Raw genomic sequence first — 18,907 nt, 5'->3', positions numbered from 1 at the left:
TCTGCAAATGTGCTGTTTGCTTCCAGAGGGCCGGAAGCTGGACCACAGCTTCTCATTAAAGTGTAATTAGTACCAACACAATCCCAGGATTTGTACATTCATTCGCACAGTTATCCATGAATTAATTAAAAGTTTTCTCGATCCAGCTTTGTGCTTATAATCCTGTTGTCTAATGTACTGACTGGAGACTGCAGTGTCATAATTAGGCTCTGATTGTTCTCATTATTCATCACACATTCCGACATATGATCAATGAACCCCTGAAATGAAACATATGATCAGCTATTTAAGCTATAATATTATGGTATCAGCCTGCAGCTGAAATAAATGAGCTTCTGACCGCACAGAGAATACTCTTTCAGGGCAGCAGACAGACAGGAGCAACGCCGTGGTGTCATGCCTGCAGCCTGTGGGTTAAAAGAGATTAATGATGTTGTTATTACACTCTGTTACATCACTGACAGCTGTGGCTTGACATGTTCTTCGGAGCCTGAGTGCCTTCATCAAATATTTACCCCTGCTGATGTTTTGATATGACAAACATCTCAATCATTTGACATTCCGGTAATGTTTTTTTCATTAATCACGTCAAAAAAGGTCATGTTGAATGGCAAGAACTGATAGGGCACCTTAACAAACCATTTACAGGAGGACTAACTGAACCATTGGCCATGTGGGGAGCAGCAGGAAAACCTGTAGGAAAAAACATTGATGTTCATTATGGAGATTGTGTTAGCAAATATTTGGCTATTTACATATTCATCAGACATCGAGCATCATCAGCATTCATTTGAAACCATCTTTACATCCAATCTTCACTCTCCTTCTCACTCTCTTTTGGTCTCCACCGACTCGTATCTTATTCTGTAGTGGCTAAAAGCTCCACTATCTTAACTAGCTTGTTGCTAACTAGCTGTTTGGCTAATTATGAGCATCGCAAAAATAGAATAGCATTGTGTTATATAATTTCCACCTGCATGCCATTTATATGTTCTACATAATATGATCCACAGGAATGAGACCTACGTCTAATTGTTTTTTTCATATGTGCACCGTTGTCATTGTGGTAATTTGCTAATGTCAGATTCTCACTTGAGATATAGGCTAAAAATAAAAATAAAAATATCTTAGTAAGGTGATGTGGTGAAGTGTTAGCAAACTGTTCCCTGTTTACACATCCAGCAGACATGGGGCATCGTTAGTATTCAGCTGGAGCCATCTATATGTAGAATATACACTCTCCTTTTAGCTCTCTTTTGGTCTCCACCAACTCAAATATCTGGTTCTTTAGTGGCTAAATGCCCCAGTGTCTTAACGAGCTGGTCGCTAACTAGCCATTTTTGAAATATTGCAAAAACAGAATAGCGTCAGTTGTTACATTTGTATATGCTACATATTTTAACATATTATGACATGTAATTGTGCAGCATTACATGTGCGGCCTTATTATTATGTGCAGCATTGTAATATCCCAATCTCAGTTTTTCACTTGAGATCTTATAGGCTATGAAAACCTCAGTGAAACAGCATGTTGAGAGTGTTTTTCATAAACAGATGTCTTGGCCATTTAAAATAAAAAATGAGCAGTTGTTAACATTATCTATCACCTGTATAGTGTTAAGAGGATGATACAGTAGACTTATTCTCTGTGGGCTTGTCTTTATAATTGCCCCTTTTTCATATTGCTTTGTCATTTGATTCATAGTTCATATGACATATATTGATTAATGCTAACATTATGTTCAAGTTGATCATCATAAACATACATGTAAGAGACATTTCACATGGTTAAGGTGAATAAAATAATGAAATAAAATCTTAAATATTCTATTTTTTTTTTTATTCTATTATTTTTTCTCCTGCATCACATTTCAATCCCCCTTTTTCTTGACTCAGAGATACTCCCTTAATTTCCCTGCTGGCCAATCAGCTTCATGCACCGACTGCGGTAATGAATCCACTACACCCCTCACGTTCCCGGCATGCATTGTGGAAAGAGAGAGAGAGAGAGACAGAGAGAGAGACAGAGAGACAGAGAGAGAGAGAGACAGAGAGAGACAGAGAGAGAGAGAGAGAGAGAGAGAGAGAGAGAGAGAGAGAGAGAGAGAGAGAGAGAGAGAGAGAGAGGGGGGCTTGGAGGCTGAGGAGGACCGTGGACCTGAGCGCAGAAGAAGAAGAAGAAGAAGAAGAAGAAGAGGAGTCATCAGCCGACACATCATCATCATCATCATCACCATCACTGATCACCGCTCAGGTAAGTGATGCGCATTGATTCCCACGTTTGCTTTCCAGTGTTTTCCTCCGTGTGTGTTTCCTTGCCGGCTGTGTGTATTGGAGGAATCATCAGCCTCGCACAATGAAGCTCATCTTCTTCTTTCTTGTTGTCATTGTGATCACTAACACAGCACCTCACTAACAAGGCGGGCTTCGAGCCGTGCGCGCATCGTTTTGCTGTGTCAGGCTGCTTTTTTGGGGGGTGCTGTGACAGCCCGGTGATGTAGTACTACAGGAGGTTTGTGCAGGGATTCCCTCAGCCATGTCTCTGCAGCCTCCAGCCCTGTCACCCCTCCACCGCTCAGCGGAGGGAGGTGGGGCAGGTGGAGGGGTGGGGGGGATCCATTTCATGATTGGGCAGAGGTGGATCATAAACTCACATCACCCGCATTTTGAGCTCTGTGTACACCTCCGCAGAGATGTGAAAGCAACCTTAGGTAATAATTAAGCTCATATTTATCTCTGAACTCTTGTTTCATTCTTTTGCCTGAAAATAATGGTAAGTTTATTTTATTATATATTTTATTATATATTATTACCCCTATTATACAAACGGTGTCCACCACCCATGTTGAATATTTTCAATCATCCCATGTTGCAAGTTATAGTTACTGTTGCTGAATTCAGAAATAACCTTTATTTTTTTTGGGGCCGATGGAAACAGGCTATGAACACAATATAGCATACTGTCATCTTTTTAAATGGCAATAGACCTTTTTTCACAGCAGCCATTTTATCTTATGAAATAGTAAACACAGGTGTTACCAATGATACTGATTAAGGTCCATTCAGGTCACACAGAGTCAGGGTGCTGCTCACTGGAAAGCCTCTGCTGCACTAAATGGAACTGGACCTATCGTATTTATCTATCGTATATCGGCAAAAAACATTTCCATATACAAGCCGCACCAGACTATAAGCCGCCGATATCCAGGTTGAGAAAAGAGATATTTACCGGATACACAGAAAGATTCTGTACCGTAAATGTTTATTTATATACCTGAAGAGATTGTTTCCGAACAGTGCCTGTAACGTTAGTGCCTGTATCATTAATGCCAAGCTTACGTGCAGCATCTCTATTTCCTTCCTGGATAGCCAGATCAATGGCCTTCAACTTAAAAGCTGCATGATACAAACTTCTTTGTGTCTTTTCCATGATGAGGGGGTGAGGGTGTGAAAATAATTCGCTGTTAAGAATTCATCGTGCGTGTTGTGTTGCATGTGCAAAATAAAAACTAGCGTGTTCTTCTTTGCACTGACTTCCACTGTCTGTCTCGTTTTTGCACTTCCTGTTAGAGCGCCCCGTGGCGGCTGAAGAAAAATCAATAGAAAAGCCGCATCTTTGTATAAGCTGCATGGTTCAAAGCACGGGAAAAAAGTAGCGGCTTATAGTCCGGAAAATACGGTAGTTGGAAACACCTGACCGCACTATGTCATGCCAAAATGGCCGCTGTAAAAAAAGGTGTGTGTCGTCAGCAAACAGTTTCACACCTAGCAGACACGGAGCGTTAGCATTCATCCAGAGCCGCGTTCATGTATATTATATATATAATATTCACGCTCCTTTTTGAACTCCTGTTTGGTCTGCACCACCTCCTGAGGTAGGTATCTTGCTCTATGCTGGCTAAACGCTCCGCTAACTTCGCTATCTAGTCGCTAACTAGCCGTTTGCTTGGCCAAATGGTGGTTTTATGTGTTGTTGTTTTTTAGCAGAGAATTGGTAATGTAAGTCTAGATTTCCCTCCTTTCCTTACAGCTCTGCTTTACTCTGCGCCAATTCCTGCGAATGTCAGGCTCTTAAGCTGATAAATGCTACATGTTCACCAGCTAGCAACTAACTTTGTCTTTACTGGCAAAGTTGCGGGCTGGAAAAACCGAAACAATTAGCTTAAAGGTGCTAAAACTCTGTCACTGTGAGGTGCCCCCTTTTTGACATATGATTCATTGCTAACGAATACATTGATCAGAGCCTCTTTAAACATATTTTACAAGACGTGAGTACACTTGAAGGGCCAGTGTCAAGGATTTAGTGACATCTGTCAGTGTAGTTCGTGATCACCTCACCCTCTCCTCCTCTTCCGAGCATGAAGGAAGCTGCAGAACTTCTGAAAAGCGTCTAAATCTTTCAAAACCTCTTTCTCCAATCAGCTTCTCACTGAGTGATGGGGTCACATATTTTTGTTCACCAACGTTGAAGAGAAAAACTGAAACTGAAACATTCCACAGTCTTTCAGTGTCGCACATGAACATAAAGATTTATTGTCTTTATTCAACTCCATATCCAGTGCATGCAGCGTTACAGCTCAGCTCTGAATATTGACGATAATGACGCCATACTGTCAGATGAACACCATGAAATATTTATCAGGCAATCAGGAGGCAAACACAAGTGTTCCCTCCATGACCAGTTATCTATTTTGTCTCCCAGCAGATGCTCCCCAGCATGAAAGGCCGCCTGAACCCACTAATGATCCCCGACTTTTTTTTTTTCTCTGCTGAAATGATAAATTGCAAAATATCAGCGACCTTTCCATCCTTAATCAGCTGCTTCTCGGCGTGCTTCAGACTTCATGGAGAAAAGTGTTAGTTTGTGAAGGGAGGAGACTTCGATGTAGATACAAGTTGTAGAATTGTGGGGGCTGGTTTGTTCTGAATGGAGCCTTGAATCAATATTCTGCTGATGCTGCTTTATGTGGAAATGATTCATCAACAGCCTGTTAGTCAGAACTCAGATATGAATGGACGATGTGTTACGTAGGGCAGTGGTTTGTTTTGAAGCTTTTTGCATGACGTTGATGAAACATATGTTTATATTAGCTTGTACTCTTGTGTCTGTGGTGCTTCAGTCCAGTGAAACCTTTGACTTAACCTGTGGATCCTGTTCTTTCCTGAGCTGAGAGAAGACGTTGAAAGTTTCTTAATATTTGTCTAATCTTTGGAGAAGCGAAAGATCTGAGGTTGGTCCTGCTTCCTGCCTCATTACCTCATTGTCTGTGTGGTTATTAATGTGGGTCTGCAGTGAGAAGGGCGGTGAGGTCACTGCATGGTGACTCGGCTGTGACTCCTCGCCTCGCCAGCTCGGCGCTGCTACTGCTGCTGCTGCAGACACTCGCTGTGAGCTGAGACTGTGCACATTCTGTCACTGCAGTCGTCAAGGTTCACAGTTCAAGGATGACTTTCTCATTCCTGCTGGGTGGTTCTGCAAGAGAAAGCAGCAAGACACATTAAGTTTTAATCTCCAGTGTTTTTCATTTGTAAGTCAATCTGTGCATGATAAAGTATTGTAATCATAATTATGTCCCCCATTATCTTACGTCTGATCTGGTTGCACATTTCCTGTTTGAAAAGGCCTGTAAAGTCGGTCTAAAATAGACGCAGTGCATGGAAAGTGTTTCACAGCATGTTTGCATTTTCAAGCACTGAAATCAACAGCCTGAGTGTCCCTGCAAGCTGGCATCTTACAAGTTTTGCAATGGCTGATTAAAATAAGCAGCAGGCTTCCAAACAACCTCCCACGACAACTCAACACCATCTTTTCTGCAGACCTCATGCCACAGCAGAGGCGAGACAACACGCAGGAAGATTCAGTGCATTCTAACATATCGTTCCATGAGTATAGCCCACCCACAGCTTATGACATGATATATGCAGATCATATTTGTGGAAAGACTGTCTGTAAACGTTGCAGCAAATCTTAATTTTTCTTTTCTTTTTTTTGTTATGTGTCCCAACTAGAGTTGTCACGATACCAAAATGAGTAACCACGATACTATACCAGACAAAGTATCGCGGTTCCGGGTATTATCGCGATACTGCGGCCTTTTTTTATTATTATTATTTTTATAAACTGCAATGTATTTGTACAAGTTAGTTTGAAACAATGACGTTTGTTTTTTAAGCAAAATTAGTGTTGCCACTGACGAAGACGCCACGGCAGACTCGCTGCTCGGGCCCGGTGCTTCTGCCATGGTGAGTGTGTTGTCTCGTGTCTGGGCGAGACAGAACTTCAGCTTGTTGTTTGTTTTGAAGCGAGTTTCTATCGAAGCGGAGCTGTCTTCGCGGAGCTTGTTCTTGCCGGCAGAAACACACGAACAGCCAATCAGCTAACAGACGGGCGGACCCAGCGTGCAGAAACAGCCTATCATATCCCTGGACGTCACCAGTAACAGGCAAACAGCCAATCATTCAGCAGCTGTGTAGTTCGGTTGTGGTTCCATGTTGGTTTGTTTACAAAGGAGTAGCATGCAGTGAGAAGCCGGGAGGAGAGTAGAGCCGGCCGCTATGTTGCGGAGACTGGCACCGGTAGTATAGTAATCCACGGTAGTACCGTCGTGTAAAATTTCTAGTATAGTAGCGACGGTTATGATTTGGCACCGCGGGGTACCGTGTATACCGTGGGTATCGTGCAACTCTAGTCCCAACCATATCTGTGATGTGTTAATCAGCCTTAAAGAATTGAATTAGGCTGGGATTTAGTGATTAGTTTTAGTCCCTGCCACAGTTGCCAAGTGTTGCTCATGGTGGGAATTGTTGGGTCTAGAATTATTCAGAGTAAGGCCTGCTCTATATTCAAAGTGTCATGAGATAACTTCTGCTATGATTTGGATGTGTAAACGATTCTGTTTGAATATTACTGTGTTTATTGGTTAGATTTGAAGATGTTGACCGCTGGGCACATTGATGCAGTGGTTAGCACTGTCGCCTCACAAACTGGGTCTCCATGCTTTGTTAAGGAGTTTGCATGTTCTCCATCTGTCTGCGTGGGTTCTCTCCGGGTACTCCAACTTCCTCCCACAGTCCAAGGACATGCAGGTTAACAGGTTAATTGGTGACTCTGAGTTGGCCGTAGGTGTGAATGTGATGAGCTGGCGACTTGTCCAGGGTGTACCCCGCCTGCTGGGATTGGCTCCACCCAGTTATTTCATGGAATGGTGGGACGGATGTTGACTAATTACACAAAATGAACTATAAATGTTTGATAATACATTTTGGTGATCTACAATTGAAGTTTATTTCACTACTGCATACACTGTAGATAAGTGTGGTCAGTGTAACAAATATTTATTTTGAACAGTAAATAGTAAATTCAACACTACTAATAGCGTGTCACACAAACTTTGGAATGTATCAAATGGAGTGTAAATATAGACAACAAATGTGTAACAAAATGCAGATGCCAGCATACACTGTACACTTACATATTACAGGTTTGATACAGATCTATTTATTCAAGACTGGAGACTTAATGTTGAAATGATGTTGATTAGTACATGAGTTCAGTTTGTCAGAACAAAATCCTTCTGAAGCTTTTTTCATGGGATATTTAGTCTCTCTGTGCACTCCCAGTAGCAACACTAAGAAGGTGGCAGAGTGCTAGACATACAATGATGAGTCATGATGTTCCCGTCACTGTTCCCTGAAAAGTAAGAGCAGAGTGTTACTTAGCTGGGCGCCTGCACCACATGTAGGATCATGAGTAAAAATAAGGAGCGGGTTGCTAAGCGACTGTCGAAACATTGTAGCTCATCTGATGCTGTAAAACAGAGGAGTCAAACACATACAGTATAAATATGGACATAGCCTCTGTGATGTCACCCACAGGTTTCCAAAGAGTCAGTCGTATGTGAAGCTTAGTGTAGTGGCTCTGAACGTTCCCATCTTGGCAGTCCTGTCTCTGCTGCCTCCCAGCTAATCCAAAAATCTTAATTAGGCATAACTTTAGGCCTTAATATCATTTATAATATATCATTTATAATCTATAATAAAAAAAACACCCCTCAGTACAGTTGTCATGAACGGAAAAAATTGTTCTGTAGCCAGCCTCAATTGGCCATTCAAGGAACTGCAGTTTTTGGCATTTCCACATTGGCTTCATTTCCTAGCTAATTACTCTTTAAGGCTGCATTTAGGCACAGTGGTGCTTTGAGCCAGATGCTAATGTCAGCATGGTTACAATGCTCACAATGACATTGTTAGCATATTGTCATTAAGCAGTTTACCAAGTTCACAAGTTTAGTGTGCTAGCATGCTAACAAGCTGAGGTTGTTGAATTAATGATGGCATTTAAGGGAAAGTCAGTCTTTACAGAGGCAGACAGGAATGTCATAGCAATCCATCCATGAGACATTTCACTTAAAACCACACATGTCAACCTGCTGGTGGATATTTCTGTCTGGACCAAAGTGGAGGAATGCTATCCCTGCAGCTACTTCGGTGGCCTAAATCTAAGGTGAACAAGGTGCAGAAAAAGTCCACTAAAAATCAAATCATTCGGTTTATAGTTATATTTAGAAAAATAAGCTTACAGACAATCAATGACAAACTAACAGACACTGCTTTAGTTTAGCAAACATTGCCAAAAGGTATAAATAATCTCATTAGTTAAACCTTGGTGGGCAGAGTCTAATAATCTAAGTAATGCTGTAAAGATGCGTCATACTGAAATTAAAAGAGGAAAGACAGGAGGAAGCTGATTGGAAGCCTCACTGTCTCCTTCCGACTGAAGTATTAATCTTAAACCCAACTAAGGGCAGTGGACTGAAACAAAAACAACAATGATTTCATTATTCTCAGGGCCTGGAGGCAGGATGGAATTACAGGAGACAAATTCAAACAGTCTGAAGAGCATGAGCTCAGTGAGTTCATGACAGTCTGTTCATCAGATTGAAATGTTTTTTAGATTTAGATGATAGTTTATGTTTTCTTCATTCTCAGGTTTAGACCAGTGGTAAGGTTTGGTGAAAGGTAAGAACATCATCCTCTGGGGACCATGAATAAGCAAGGCAAATTTAATAGAAAAAGTAGCTTTTCAGATACTTTCACAGTATTAGTGAAGGAGATATTTTGGCCTCAGGGTGGCACTAGAGGGAAGTCTAGAAAGTCACTAAAATCTGTAGGTGTCATCCTCTGGGGACCATGAACATTAGATGTCATTCCAGTTACTGTGGAGATATTTTGCTCTGGACCTGAAAGTGTTGGACAGACAGACGGACATTAATAAACAGCTCTGACTGCAAGAATTTTGAACCATAACAGTCCAACATAGCGACTGTCATGAACATCCATCTGGCAGAGAGTCCCACAGGTTTATTATAATTCCCCAGAATGCCTTGGGGCAGGGTAAACTCCACCTTCCATCCCTCTGCTATCCCACCTCTCTTTAATTTCATTTCCCTTACTTTGACTCGAGTCCAGCGACCCTCTGCTTTAAAGGCAGGCCCAGCCCAGACTGTCATGAATAATAAAAGTTGTGTTTGAGTGCTTGTGGTGACACGCTGCACAGCAGACACACACTGATGCCTTCAAGCTTGTTACACTTTACCAGTTTTGGACAAAGACTGTGTGTGTCAGTGTCTTGGTGTGGGCTGTGAGCAGGGTTCTTGTAAGAGCCTGGGCAAGGGTGCTAAAACCCTTTTATCATTTCAGGTTTACATAAAGTTCATTAAATTCCAAACACGTTTCAGTAAATGGTATTACGTTGTATAAACATAATGTCAGATCATATTTGATATAAATCAGACAAATTGCATGGTGATTGATCTAGTACATTTCAATTAATGATTGTTTTCATTGTTTCATTGGCGCAGAGTCGGAACGAGAGAGACATCATAGACCTGTTTACGTCATATTAAGTCATATATCATGAAAATTATTTCAAACCTGTTATTTTATTGTAGAAAAGTTACACAATGTTGCTTTGATTTTTTTGGTGTATTAAAAGGCAGAACATTTTAAAAAATTAGACCCTTAGTTGACATGTTTTGATTGAATGAATTGATTGTTTTACACCTCTAACAGTCAAATACCTGAAGACTGATTCAATGAAAAAGTGCCTCTAACTGAACTTGAACAGTCGGTGGAAATCATGTTACTAAATAATTAGTGGCTGCTATGACTGCAGCCCTCCCAATAACCAATGTTGAACTTTTTATTTTTTTTAGCATGGACTACATCTACCACAGTTCCATGTTACAATACAAATATCAGTTGCCACCGTGGGCATCCCTACCACGTACCACCAATTTTCCTCTCTTCCAAAACCAAATACACATGGACCACATCCTTATTCAAGCTGTGAGAGGGCATTTACAAGAGGCTGGTACATGAAATCTTTCATCCAGAAGTAACCCTCGAGTACTCCTCGCATCATTTAACTCATTAAGAAACTCAACATCTGGTGTGTTCACTGTTATTTGAAAGCACAGACTGCTCATTGTTGCATAATTTGGACTTCTATGGTGGGAAACAGGGACGCTACATCGTCAAAGAGGGTGACATGACACTACTGCATGTACTTAATAATTAGTCAATAATTCCAACAGGCTGTGGTGTGTGAATTCACAGAATATGTGATACATTTGACAAATTCACAATCAGGATCCAAACAAAAAAAAAAGAGTGAAACATGAAAGAACTTGAAACCAGCGGGGAGGAAGTGTTAGCTCTATCTTCATCAATTACAAGATTTCTAAATATAGAGTAAGTCACACACACTCTCAACACACACTCCCAATACACACTGTACACCAGCGGGGGTCCCAGGGTCTGGTGTGGTATTATCCTGCTCTTCCCTGTCATTATGGAGCAAAACCTGTGATTACTGCAGAGCCAAAGTCCTGTTTGCTGTTCGACTTTAAGGACTTCTCTAATATTTCCTTTATGCACTACTTACTGTACTACTCATCAGCTTCAAATTATAGGTTTCTCTTTGGGTGGAGTGCAGTCTGTAAATATTCAGCATCAAATATGATTTCGACAGAACAGCCACATCCTTTCTATTGCTTGGCTCCAACAGACTCGAATCCAAAGATCATAAATGTGTGGATAACCCGTGGTTATTTTTGTCCTGTTGCTACTGGGATGTTTTATTCTTTCTTCACAAACCCTTATCGCTACTGCCACCAGGTCAGCAGTAACAGAGCATGGGGTTCCTCCCAGAGTGGATATACTGCACAGAGAACTACGAGGCAAAGCCTTTAAGGATTTAATACTGTAGCATCAGATGTGCTCAGGCACAGAGAGAAAGCAGCTTATAGGGTGTTGAGAAAGTGGGAATGTGCCAGTGGTGTAAAGATAGTGATTTTCAGCAGACAGCTCCTTCTCTGTCCAAAGGGATCAAGTCGCTACAAAGTGGGCTGAGCTGGCAATCAGTAGCCTTGTGATTGTAATTGCCACTGCTGGTTGTCTGGTTTCTAGCAATTTTCTATAATTTGACTTAAGCCCTGTTTGTTCTGTAAAAGCTTTGTGGTGGTTGACACATAAGCATAATTCTCAGGGCGGAAGCCCCTTCACTCTGTGATTGAATAGGCTGTTCAGCCACAGGAAGGCATATTACGTCTCTCATTCTGATGTTATTAGTCATGACAACAAGCATCTGCTTTGCCGAAATGCCCTGAATCCCCAAACTCAAGTATCAAAAGATTTCTGATAATATTCTACATTTTGATTGTCAGCAGATACCATGTAAAGATCCAAACACACTAACAAGTACTGCATGTGGAGCCAAAGCTGATACATCATCTTAATCTGTGCAACAGGGCTCCAGTCTTGTTCAAAAGCTATTACGAACACATCAATGAGCCACACCATTGCACTGAGTGCCGTCACCATTAACGTGTATACTGTTAGCAGTAACCAACTCACCAAATGTGTATTAATCCACCGCTGAAAATAGTTCCCTGGAAGTGCACTTTTTTACTTAAGTTAAAGTAATGTTTGCTAAAGTGGCCAGTAAATCCTACCTTCGTTAAGTTTTTAATGTTTCATTTTTGCTGAAACAGTTTAAGAGAGCTGTTGATTTAAGTCTCTACTAGTTTTTTGTATTGTGTTATACTGAGTGGTCATCTCATATATTGTCTACCACCTGTAAATACTACATTTCCCAGCTGTTTAGGAAATTACTGAGCTTTTAAAACTAATCTAATTAATATTTCTGAAAGATTAATTCTAGGTTACAAACTAAATAAGGAATTATTACCACTGCCCAGTTCCTTTCAGTTGTATGGTTTTAGTGTCTTTTAGCTCGTTGTTTTGGTTTTTCTGGCTTGCAACTCCCTCAGCAGGCAGCTGTTTTTAGCAAACAGAGCTTGGATGAATCCATTACCTGCCCAGCAGCAAACAGCAGACAGGCAAAGTTAAAGACTAAGTTCATGAATGAAGTGAAGCATTTAGCAGCTAGCGAGCCAGACATTTCCCTCAGGAGTTGGTGCAGACTACAACGGAACTAAATGAGAGTGACTGCTGGACAGCCAAATTAACACTAATGTCACCCCGTGTCCGCTTGATGTGAAATTGGGCAATTGTTTGTTAGCCACAATGCACACAGTTGCCAGTTTATGAGTAGTTTGTGGTGCTGTTGAACTGTATTGTGTTACACTGAGAGTTGTTTCTCATATGCTGTCTACCGTCACTGATATAAATGGGGGTATAACTCCATGGCTTCTGAATTCTCTCTGAAGGGAGGCAAGAAAGAGTTTCCCCTTTCATCAGTGAAGCATCGGAAAAAAGTGACATGATTACACAAATGCTGCGTTTACGCTGCTGTGAACAATGACAATCTATAGCGCTCAGAGGTCAGGTTTGCTGATCTGAGTTCAGATGCTCAGGCAGAAGCTACAACTCTCATTCCTCATAAAGACTTCCTGATGGTGATCGTCTGACTACATTAACTTGTCAAGATGAAACATGTGCCCTACATCCTCCTTTCCTCCTGCTGTGGGCTTGTTAGACCCTCCTCCCTTTAACTACAAGAACACTGCTGGAAACACCGCCTGAGACTTGAGCCTCAATAAGAAATGCACTTTCATCTCATCCAAGCTCCATTTACTGTGAGAGCGGCCTAATTTTAATCAGGTTTAAGGGTTTCTTTCCCCTCTGCTAGCATCCTTGCTTCGTTGCAGTTTGATCGCTAATCTTTTTCACTGTCTCTTCTCTGCCACGCTGGGTTCCATGTGTTGTATAACTGTTTCCTTTCTCCCAGCGGGCTCTGAAGAAATGAGCTGTGAATAACTGCTCCAACTTTGCATCGTCTCTGCTGTGTCACAGAATTATTTGCCAGCAGTTTCTGTCCCACCCTGCATCGATAACTTAATCTTATGCAAATCAGGTTTAACAGATTCAAGCTGTAGCTGCACCGCCTTAGCGCATCCTTTTAAATAGAACAGTGTGTCAGCTTTTGTTTGGCACCTTCCTTAGCTTGACACTTCAGGTTTGAGTCTTCACCACAGAGCGGATGTTAATTAGTGTGAACATGAGAAAGCAGAAGAGTGTCACAGGTTGAACAAGTTCTGTCTGAACTAAATTTATATGTGACACGATCTTTCCAGAAGAACATGGCATACATACATGTGGAGCTAAAATAAAATTGTAATAATATGCTAGTGTTCTTTCACTCACATGAGAAACAGTCGCAGCTCAAACATTAGGTGAATTCAATTCTGGTCACTAAAGGTGAGGCAGTGCAACAAACTTTAAGCACAACATTTATATATTATCATCTTGTAAAGTTGTTAACTCTTTATTGTCTGGTACATAAATGTTAAATGGACTGTACTCATATAGCACCTTTCTAGTCTTTCCGACCACTCAAAGCTCTTTACACTACATATCTCATTCACCCATTCACACACATTCATACACTGATGGCATTGGCTGCCATGCAAGGTGCCAACTGCTCATCAGTTTTAGGTGCTAATCATTCACACACTGATGGCACAGCCTTCAGGAGCAATTTGGGATTCAGTATCTTGTCCAAGGACACTTTGACATGCAGACTGAAGGTGATCGAATCAGGGATTGAACTGCCAATCTTCTGATTAGTGGACGACCCGCTCTAACTCCAAGCCACAGCTGCCACACGTAGTGTACAGCGGGTTTATTCGAGACAAACACGATTGATTGGTGAGACTGAATCAAAACTTCCAAAACAGTCATGGGCTGCTAAAGCAGAGCAGAACTACTGTGTTGGGTCATGGGATGGTCAGTCTGAGTGACACCTTTCCCATTACACAGAATGATTTTTTCCATTCTTAATATAGAAGCATAGATTAGTGCAGCGTTAATGTGACATTTTTTTCACATCCTACCTTCTTTCCTTTGTCTCCTCTGCAGGATTTCAGGCATTCTTCCCCCTCACCTCCTCTGGCCTGACTGACCTACCAGCCCATCACCATGAACTACCTCCGTCGGCGCCTATCAGACAGCAGCTTTGTGGCCAACCTCCCCAATGGCTACATGATGGATCTGCAGAGGCCGACCCCTCCAGGTTCATCCACATCCTCTCCTGCTTCCCCGGCCACAGAGAGGCGGCAGCCCCCGAGCATCCCGAGTCAGACCCAAGGCTCAGGCTCAGCCACGGGCCCAGCCTCGGGCTTGACTTCAGGCTCGACTTCAGGCGCAGGGAGCTTCCTCAGCTCCTTCTCCAGTGTGGTGAAAAGTGCTCAGATGGCCCAGAACGTCGCTGCTGCTGCACACGCCAAATCAGCAGCAGCAGCTGCTGAAGGAGCTTCAGCAGGAAGCAGTCAGCCACCTAAACCTGTGATACGCAAGCCCAAGATCCTGCTGGTCATCGATGATCAGCACACAGACTGGTGAGTGGAACTTTACTAGTGTTAAAGTGTGTGTGTGTGTGTGTGTGTGTGTGTGTGTGAGTGTGTGGTCATGTCTAGAAGAGAAATCATTTAAATTCCAGTTGTACTTTAGTGCTTGAAAATGACTTGAGTTTCCAGTTTCTAGTTGAACAGGTAATGAACTGAACTGTTATTTGTTTTTAGTGTTCCAGGTCATTCAGAGTTTAGCTCCCTTTACAAACCCACAGCGGATTACAAAAGCCAATGAACATCTTAGCTCACTTGCTTCTACATGAAGCAGAGTATCTGGAAAATAAAAGATGACAGTTCAGATTTATTTTTAAAAGGGTAAATATGTTTGAACTGAATATGTGAGCGCTCCCTTAACATGCTGCAATGCTGGACTTTCTTTAGGTCTACCTGCGTGGAATCTTTATTACATTACAGTCATTAAATGAATAGTCTGTTGGGAAATGAGGTAGGAGTAGAAGATTTATATCAAGTTAAGTATAGAGCTTGAGATAGGAGGCGACTAGCTTATCTTAGCATAAATATCAGAAGCAGGAGTGAACAGGTAGCCCAAAGTTCCAAAATACGTCTACAAGCACTTTAAATGACACTTTGTGTCTTGTTTGTTTAACCCAGACACAAACTGAGATGTAACACTGTGGGTGTTATGGACGTTATGTGCTGGAACTTGAAGTGCTGGGTGGACAGATTGTTGGGAGTGCTGCAGCCGTGCAACAGGCTGCATTGCAAAGTATTATATCACTCTGTTTAAAGCCACCAGAGGCCAATGACAAAAAAAAGTAATTTTACCGCTACCTCGATGGGCTAGTTTGTTTGTACTATTGTGTGTCTTGCTGCTTTAATCAAACGTCAGTGGCAGTGAAGCCAACAGAAATGCTCGGAACTGCAGTTCCTCAAAAAGCCACTTGAGGCTAGCTGCAAAACAAATCAATATCCATAAGCCCCCATGTTGAAATGTGCTGGTACAGCCTGGTACAAAAAACAGTTTTGGTCTCTGTAGCTAATTTCGCCGTTCAACTGTACTGAGGGTGAATTTATATACAACTCACCTGTTCAGATTATAGTAAGGCTTAAAGTTATGCAGAATTAAGAGTGTGGATGCTTTGATTGACAGGTGAGTCATATCACAAGTTGCTAGTTCGAGCAGGCTTGAACAGGCTTCATGGCCTGCCTCAGTTCCACATCTCAGCCAGGATTAGCCACAGAGGCAGGACTGCCAAGATAGAGCCACCACACTGAGCTACACTACGGCTCTTTAGAAACCTGTGGGTGACATCAGAGAGATCACATCCATTTGTATACTGACATCTTCTAGTTTTAACACATTAGTTCAGATCTGTAAAACACCAAAGTCACACAACACAAACAAACTAACAGATCAAGGCAGTGGAAGTCTGGTGGATGTAGAGTAGTATCCATCAACTCTGGCCAAGAAAAGAAAGTAAGTATATTTAATTAGCAAATCAAAATCTGTTATGTGAAGAAAAACTGTGTTGAGTCAGACATTGTTTATGATGGACTCATTGCGTCCTTGGCTAATACAACTTTATACCATGGCTTTCTGTGCTGGAATTTAAATTGTCATGGTAACCAGAGAAAGGTCCTTTGCTCTGACAGAAGAACGAATGTTCTTTAACGAGAAGAGATGGGTTCATCTTTCAGCGACAGCTCATACATGCATGTTAGAGGGCGATATCTGAGGAATTGATTTCCAGGCCTGCAGTCATGACATCAAGCTGGCAGTTTATCATGTTTGTCTTCCTGAATCAATAAACCACTATTTCATTTCATGAATTGTTATTCTGTTCCCTGAGATTTGCTGGTAAATCGACCACAGTGAAGCTGTTATTAGCTATTTCCAGCTTTTTGGATTTATCTGCACAATTAGTGGGGATCATTATGTGGAGAGATCAGGCCAGGGTCTAAAAATGATCACTAAATCCCCTCTGCCATGACAAAAGCACCCCAAAAGATTTCTGTCAATATTCTGAAAAAAGCGGGCGGCCTCTTTTCTTTAATCTGACTGAAACCCTAACAGGGCCCGTTCCTCTTCACATCCTGGTGTGTTTCTGAAATGAGTCGTCAGAGGATCATCCACCCACTGAGCCGTCCAGACTTCCTCCAACTCTCTGAGGGACCATCCTCACTCTTGAGAGAGCAGCAGGGGGTTTCTATTCACCCAAACAAGCTCAGTTACGTCCATAAAGAAAGAATTAAGGAGGCTTTAAACGAGTGCTTGGGTTGCTTTTTCAGTAAGTCATTTTTGTGAAGGACTCTGATTGAGACATGTAAGAGCAACACCTGCTTAATATAATGCAACCCACTGCAACAGCCCTGCAATAAATCCAGACTTGGTGAAGTTTTTAAAGTGGGGATTTTGTTGAGACTCCAAAGAGTGGATTCAATTCTGTGGTCAGTTCCAAAGCCATAGTTTGTGGTCATGTATTGGGCTGTAATTCTCAACTGTGTCAGGTAGACTGCACTTTACTGTTGCTGCTGCTTAAAGTAGGTGGTAGGTGTCTTATTTTCCCAAAAGTCCCCAGGGAGACGTCCATCTAAGGCAAGATAACACTGCAGAAAATACCTTAATAATAATGTTACGTTATTTTCTTTAAGTCTACATTTTTTAAAGGAGCAAAGTAAATATTGATGTCCATATGTATGTTTTTCTAGATGCCACTGATGTGACAGGTGTTCATCATCTTTATTGAACATTTAAGGGGTTCTCAATTTAGTGGACATACCATTAAAGGAAGCTACAATTTTATATCAATATATTAGTCATTTTTTTTATTTTATTGACTTTCTTTATTGGAAGCAATTTCACAGGCAACAACATAACAGTGCAATGTGACAGAGAGGACTTACTGTACATTCTTTCATTTTTCCCGGTCTTTTTATCCCTCCCATAATCCCACCCCACCCAAAAGAGAACAATTCTCAATGTAAATCCAATATTGACATGTAAACAGTACAGAATACAAGTACATAAATAAGGAAAATATTAAAATAATTAAGTAAATGAAATAAATGTTTGAAAAATGTCGCCGCAATCAGGCAGAGATGTCAAAAATTCAATATAATTTAAGAGAGGTCTACAAGTTTTTTTTCAAATGAGTTTATGGAGCCATTGAGGGACAGTCTAAGCTTTTCATGTCTAAAGGACAGTAACACCTTTACTTGGACTTTACTAGTTGGGAGCAAACCAGGGAATGAAGAGAGTTCAGAGGATGCAAATTCCATATCCACCCATGCAGGGCGCTCTTCGTCTGCTGTGTTGCTAATCCAGTATAAAAGTTTATAAATATTACAGGACCAGTAATAGTGTAAGAAATTGGGGGATTATATATCAATTTTGTTTCATTTGGAACTTGCCTGTTCCTTTTCTGCCCACCAAGTGTCACTGTAGTTCAACTTGAGCCTCTCAGAGACTCGCTCGTCAGTTCGCTTCACACTCTGATATTTCTGTGTAGAAGTGAAGGGCTTTTTCCAGCAGAGGGTGATGTGTGATAAGCCTCTGAAGTTTACATGAAACACTCTTCTCCTGCTGTCAAACAGTTAACACTTGCAGTGTGTTCTGTAATCAACAGCAGCTCCTCACAGTCAAAACAGGACATCAGCCACAAACACAGAAGAAATACCCACACTGAAATGATTCTTATACTGTGTAAGTGCTTGTTAAGCTGCGTTAACACACATTTTTAGGATTTCACCACAGATCACCTTTTCAGATGATCTGTGGTGATGCAACAGTCTGTTACATTTTGAGAGGAAAACAGGCTGGAGAACATTAATAAATGCAACAGATGCAGCGTGTTCCTGAAAGATATTTATCATAAACTTTGAAAACAAAGTGACATAACATAAAAACTCACCAATCCTCACTTGAGTGAACGCTGGGCGACTGTCAATCATCCCGTCATACCTGTCAGCAGACGTCACTCGCGGCATGACAGCCCAGCCCAATGATGATTTTGACTTGATTTTAACCTATAGAAAAAGCTTATATACAAATAATAAAGACAGGTGCTTTTGCT

General features: G+C 41.5%; 1 protein-coding gene across 1 annotated transcript in view; it reads left to right on the top strand.

Annotated features, from left to right (window-relative positions):
* Positions 1-2,083: 2,083 nt before the first annotated feature.
* syn3 (synapsin III) overlaps positions 2,084-18,907 on the top strand; it is a 102,027-nt gene continuing 85,203 nt past the window's right edge. The window contains exons 1-2 of the mRNA XM_019267366.2: positions 2,084-2,254; positions 14,383-14,861. Coding sequence (XP_019122911.2) covers positions 14,443-14,861 — 419 coding nt within the window. The 5' untranslated portion in view covers positions 2,084-2,254; positions 14,383-14,442. The remainder of the gene's footprint in view (positions 2,255-14,382; positions 14,862-18,907) is intronic.

The sequence above is a fragment of the Larimichthys crocea genome, chromosome XII (assembly GCF_000972845.2).
Source record: "Larimichthys crocea isolate SSNF chromosome XII, L_crocea_2.0, whole genome shotgun sequence".
Taxonomy (NCBI): domain Eukaryota; kingdom Metazoa; phylum Chordata; class Actinopteri; family Sciaenidae; genus Larimichthys; species Larimichthys crocea.
The sequence above is the reverse complement of the archived record's forward strand: the minus strand, read 5'-3'. Positions and strand labels throughout refer to the sequence as shown.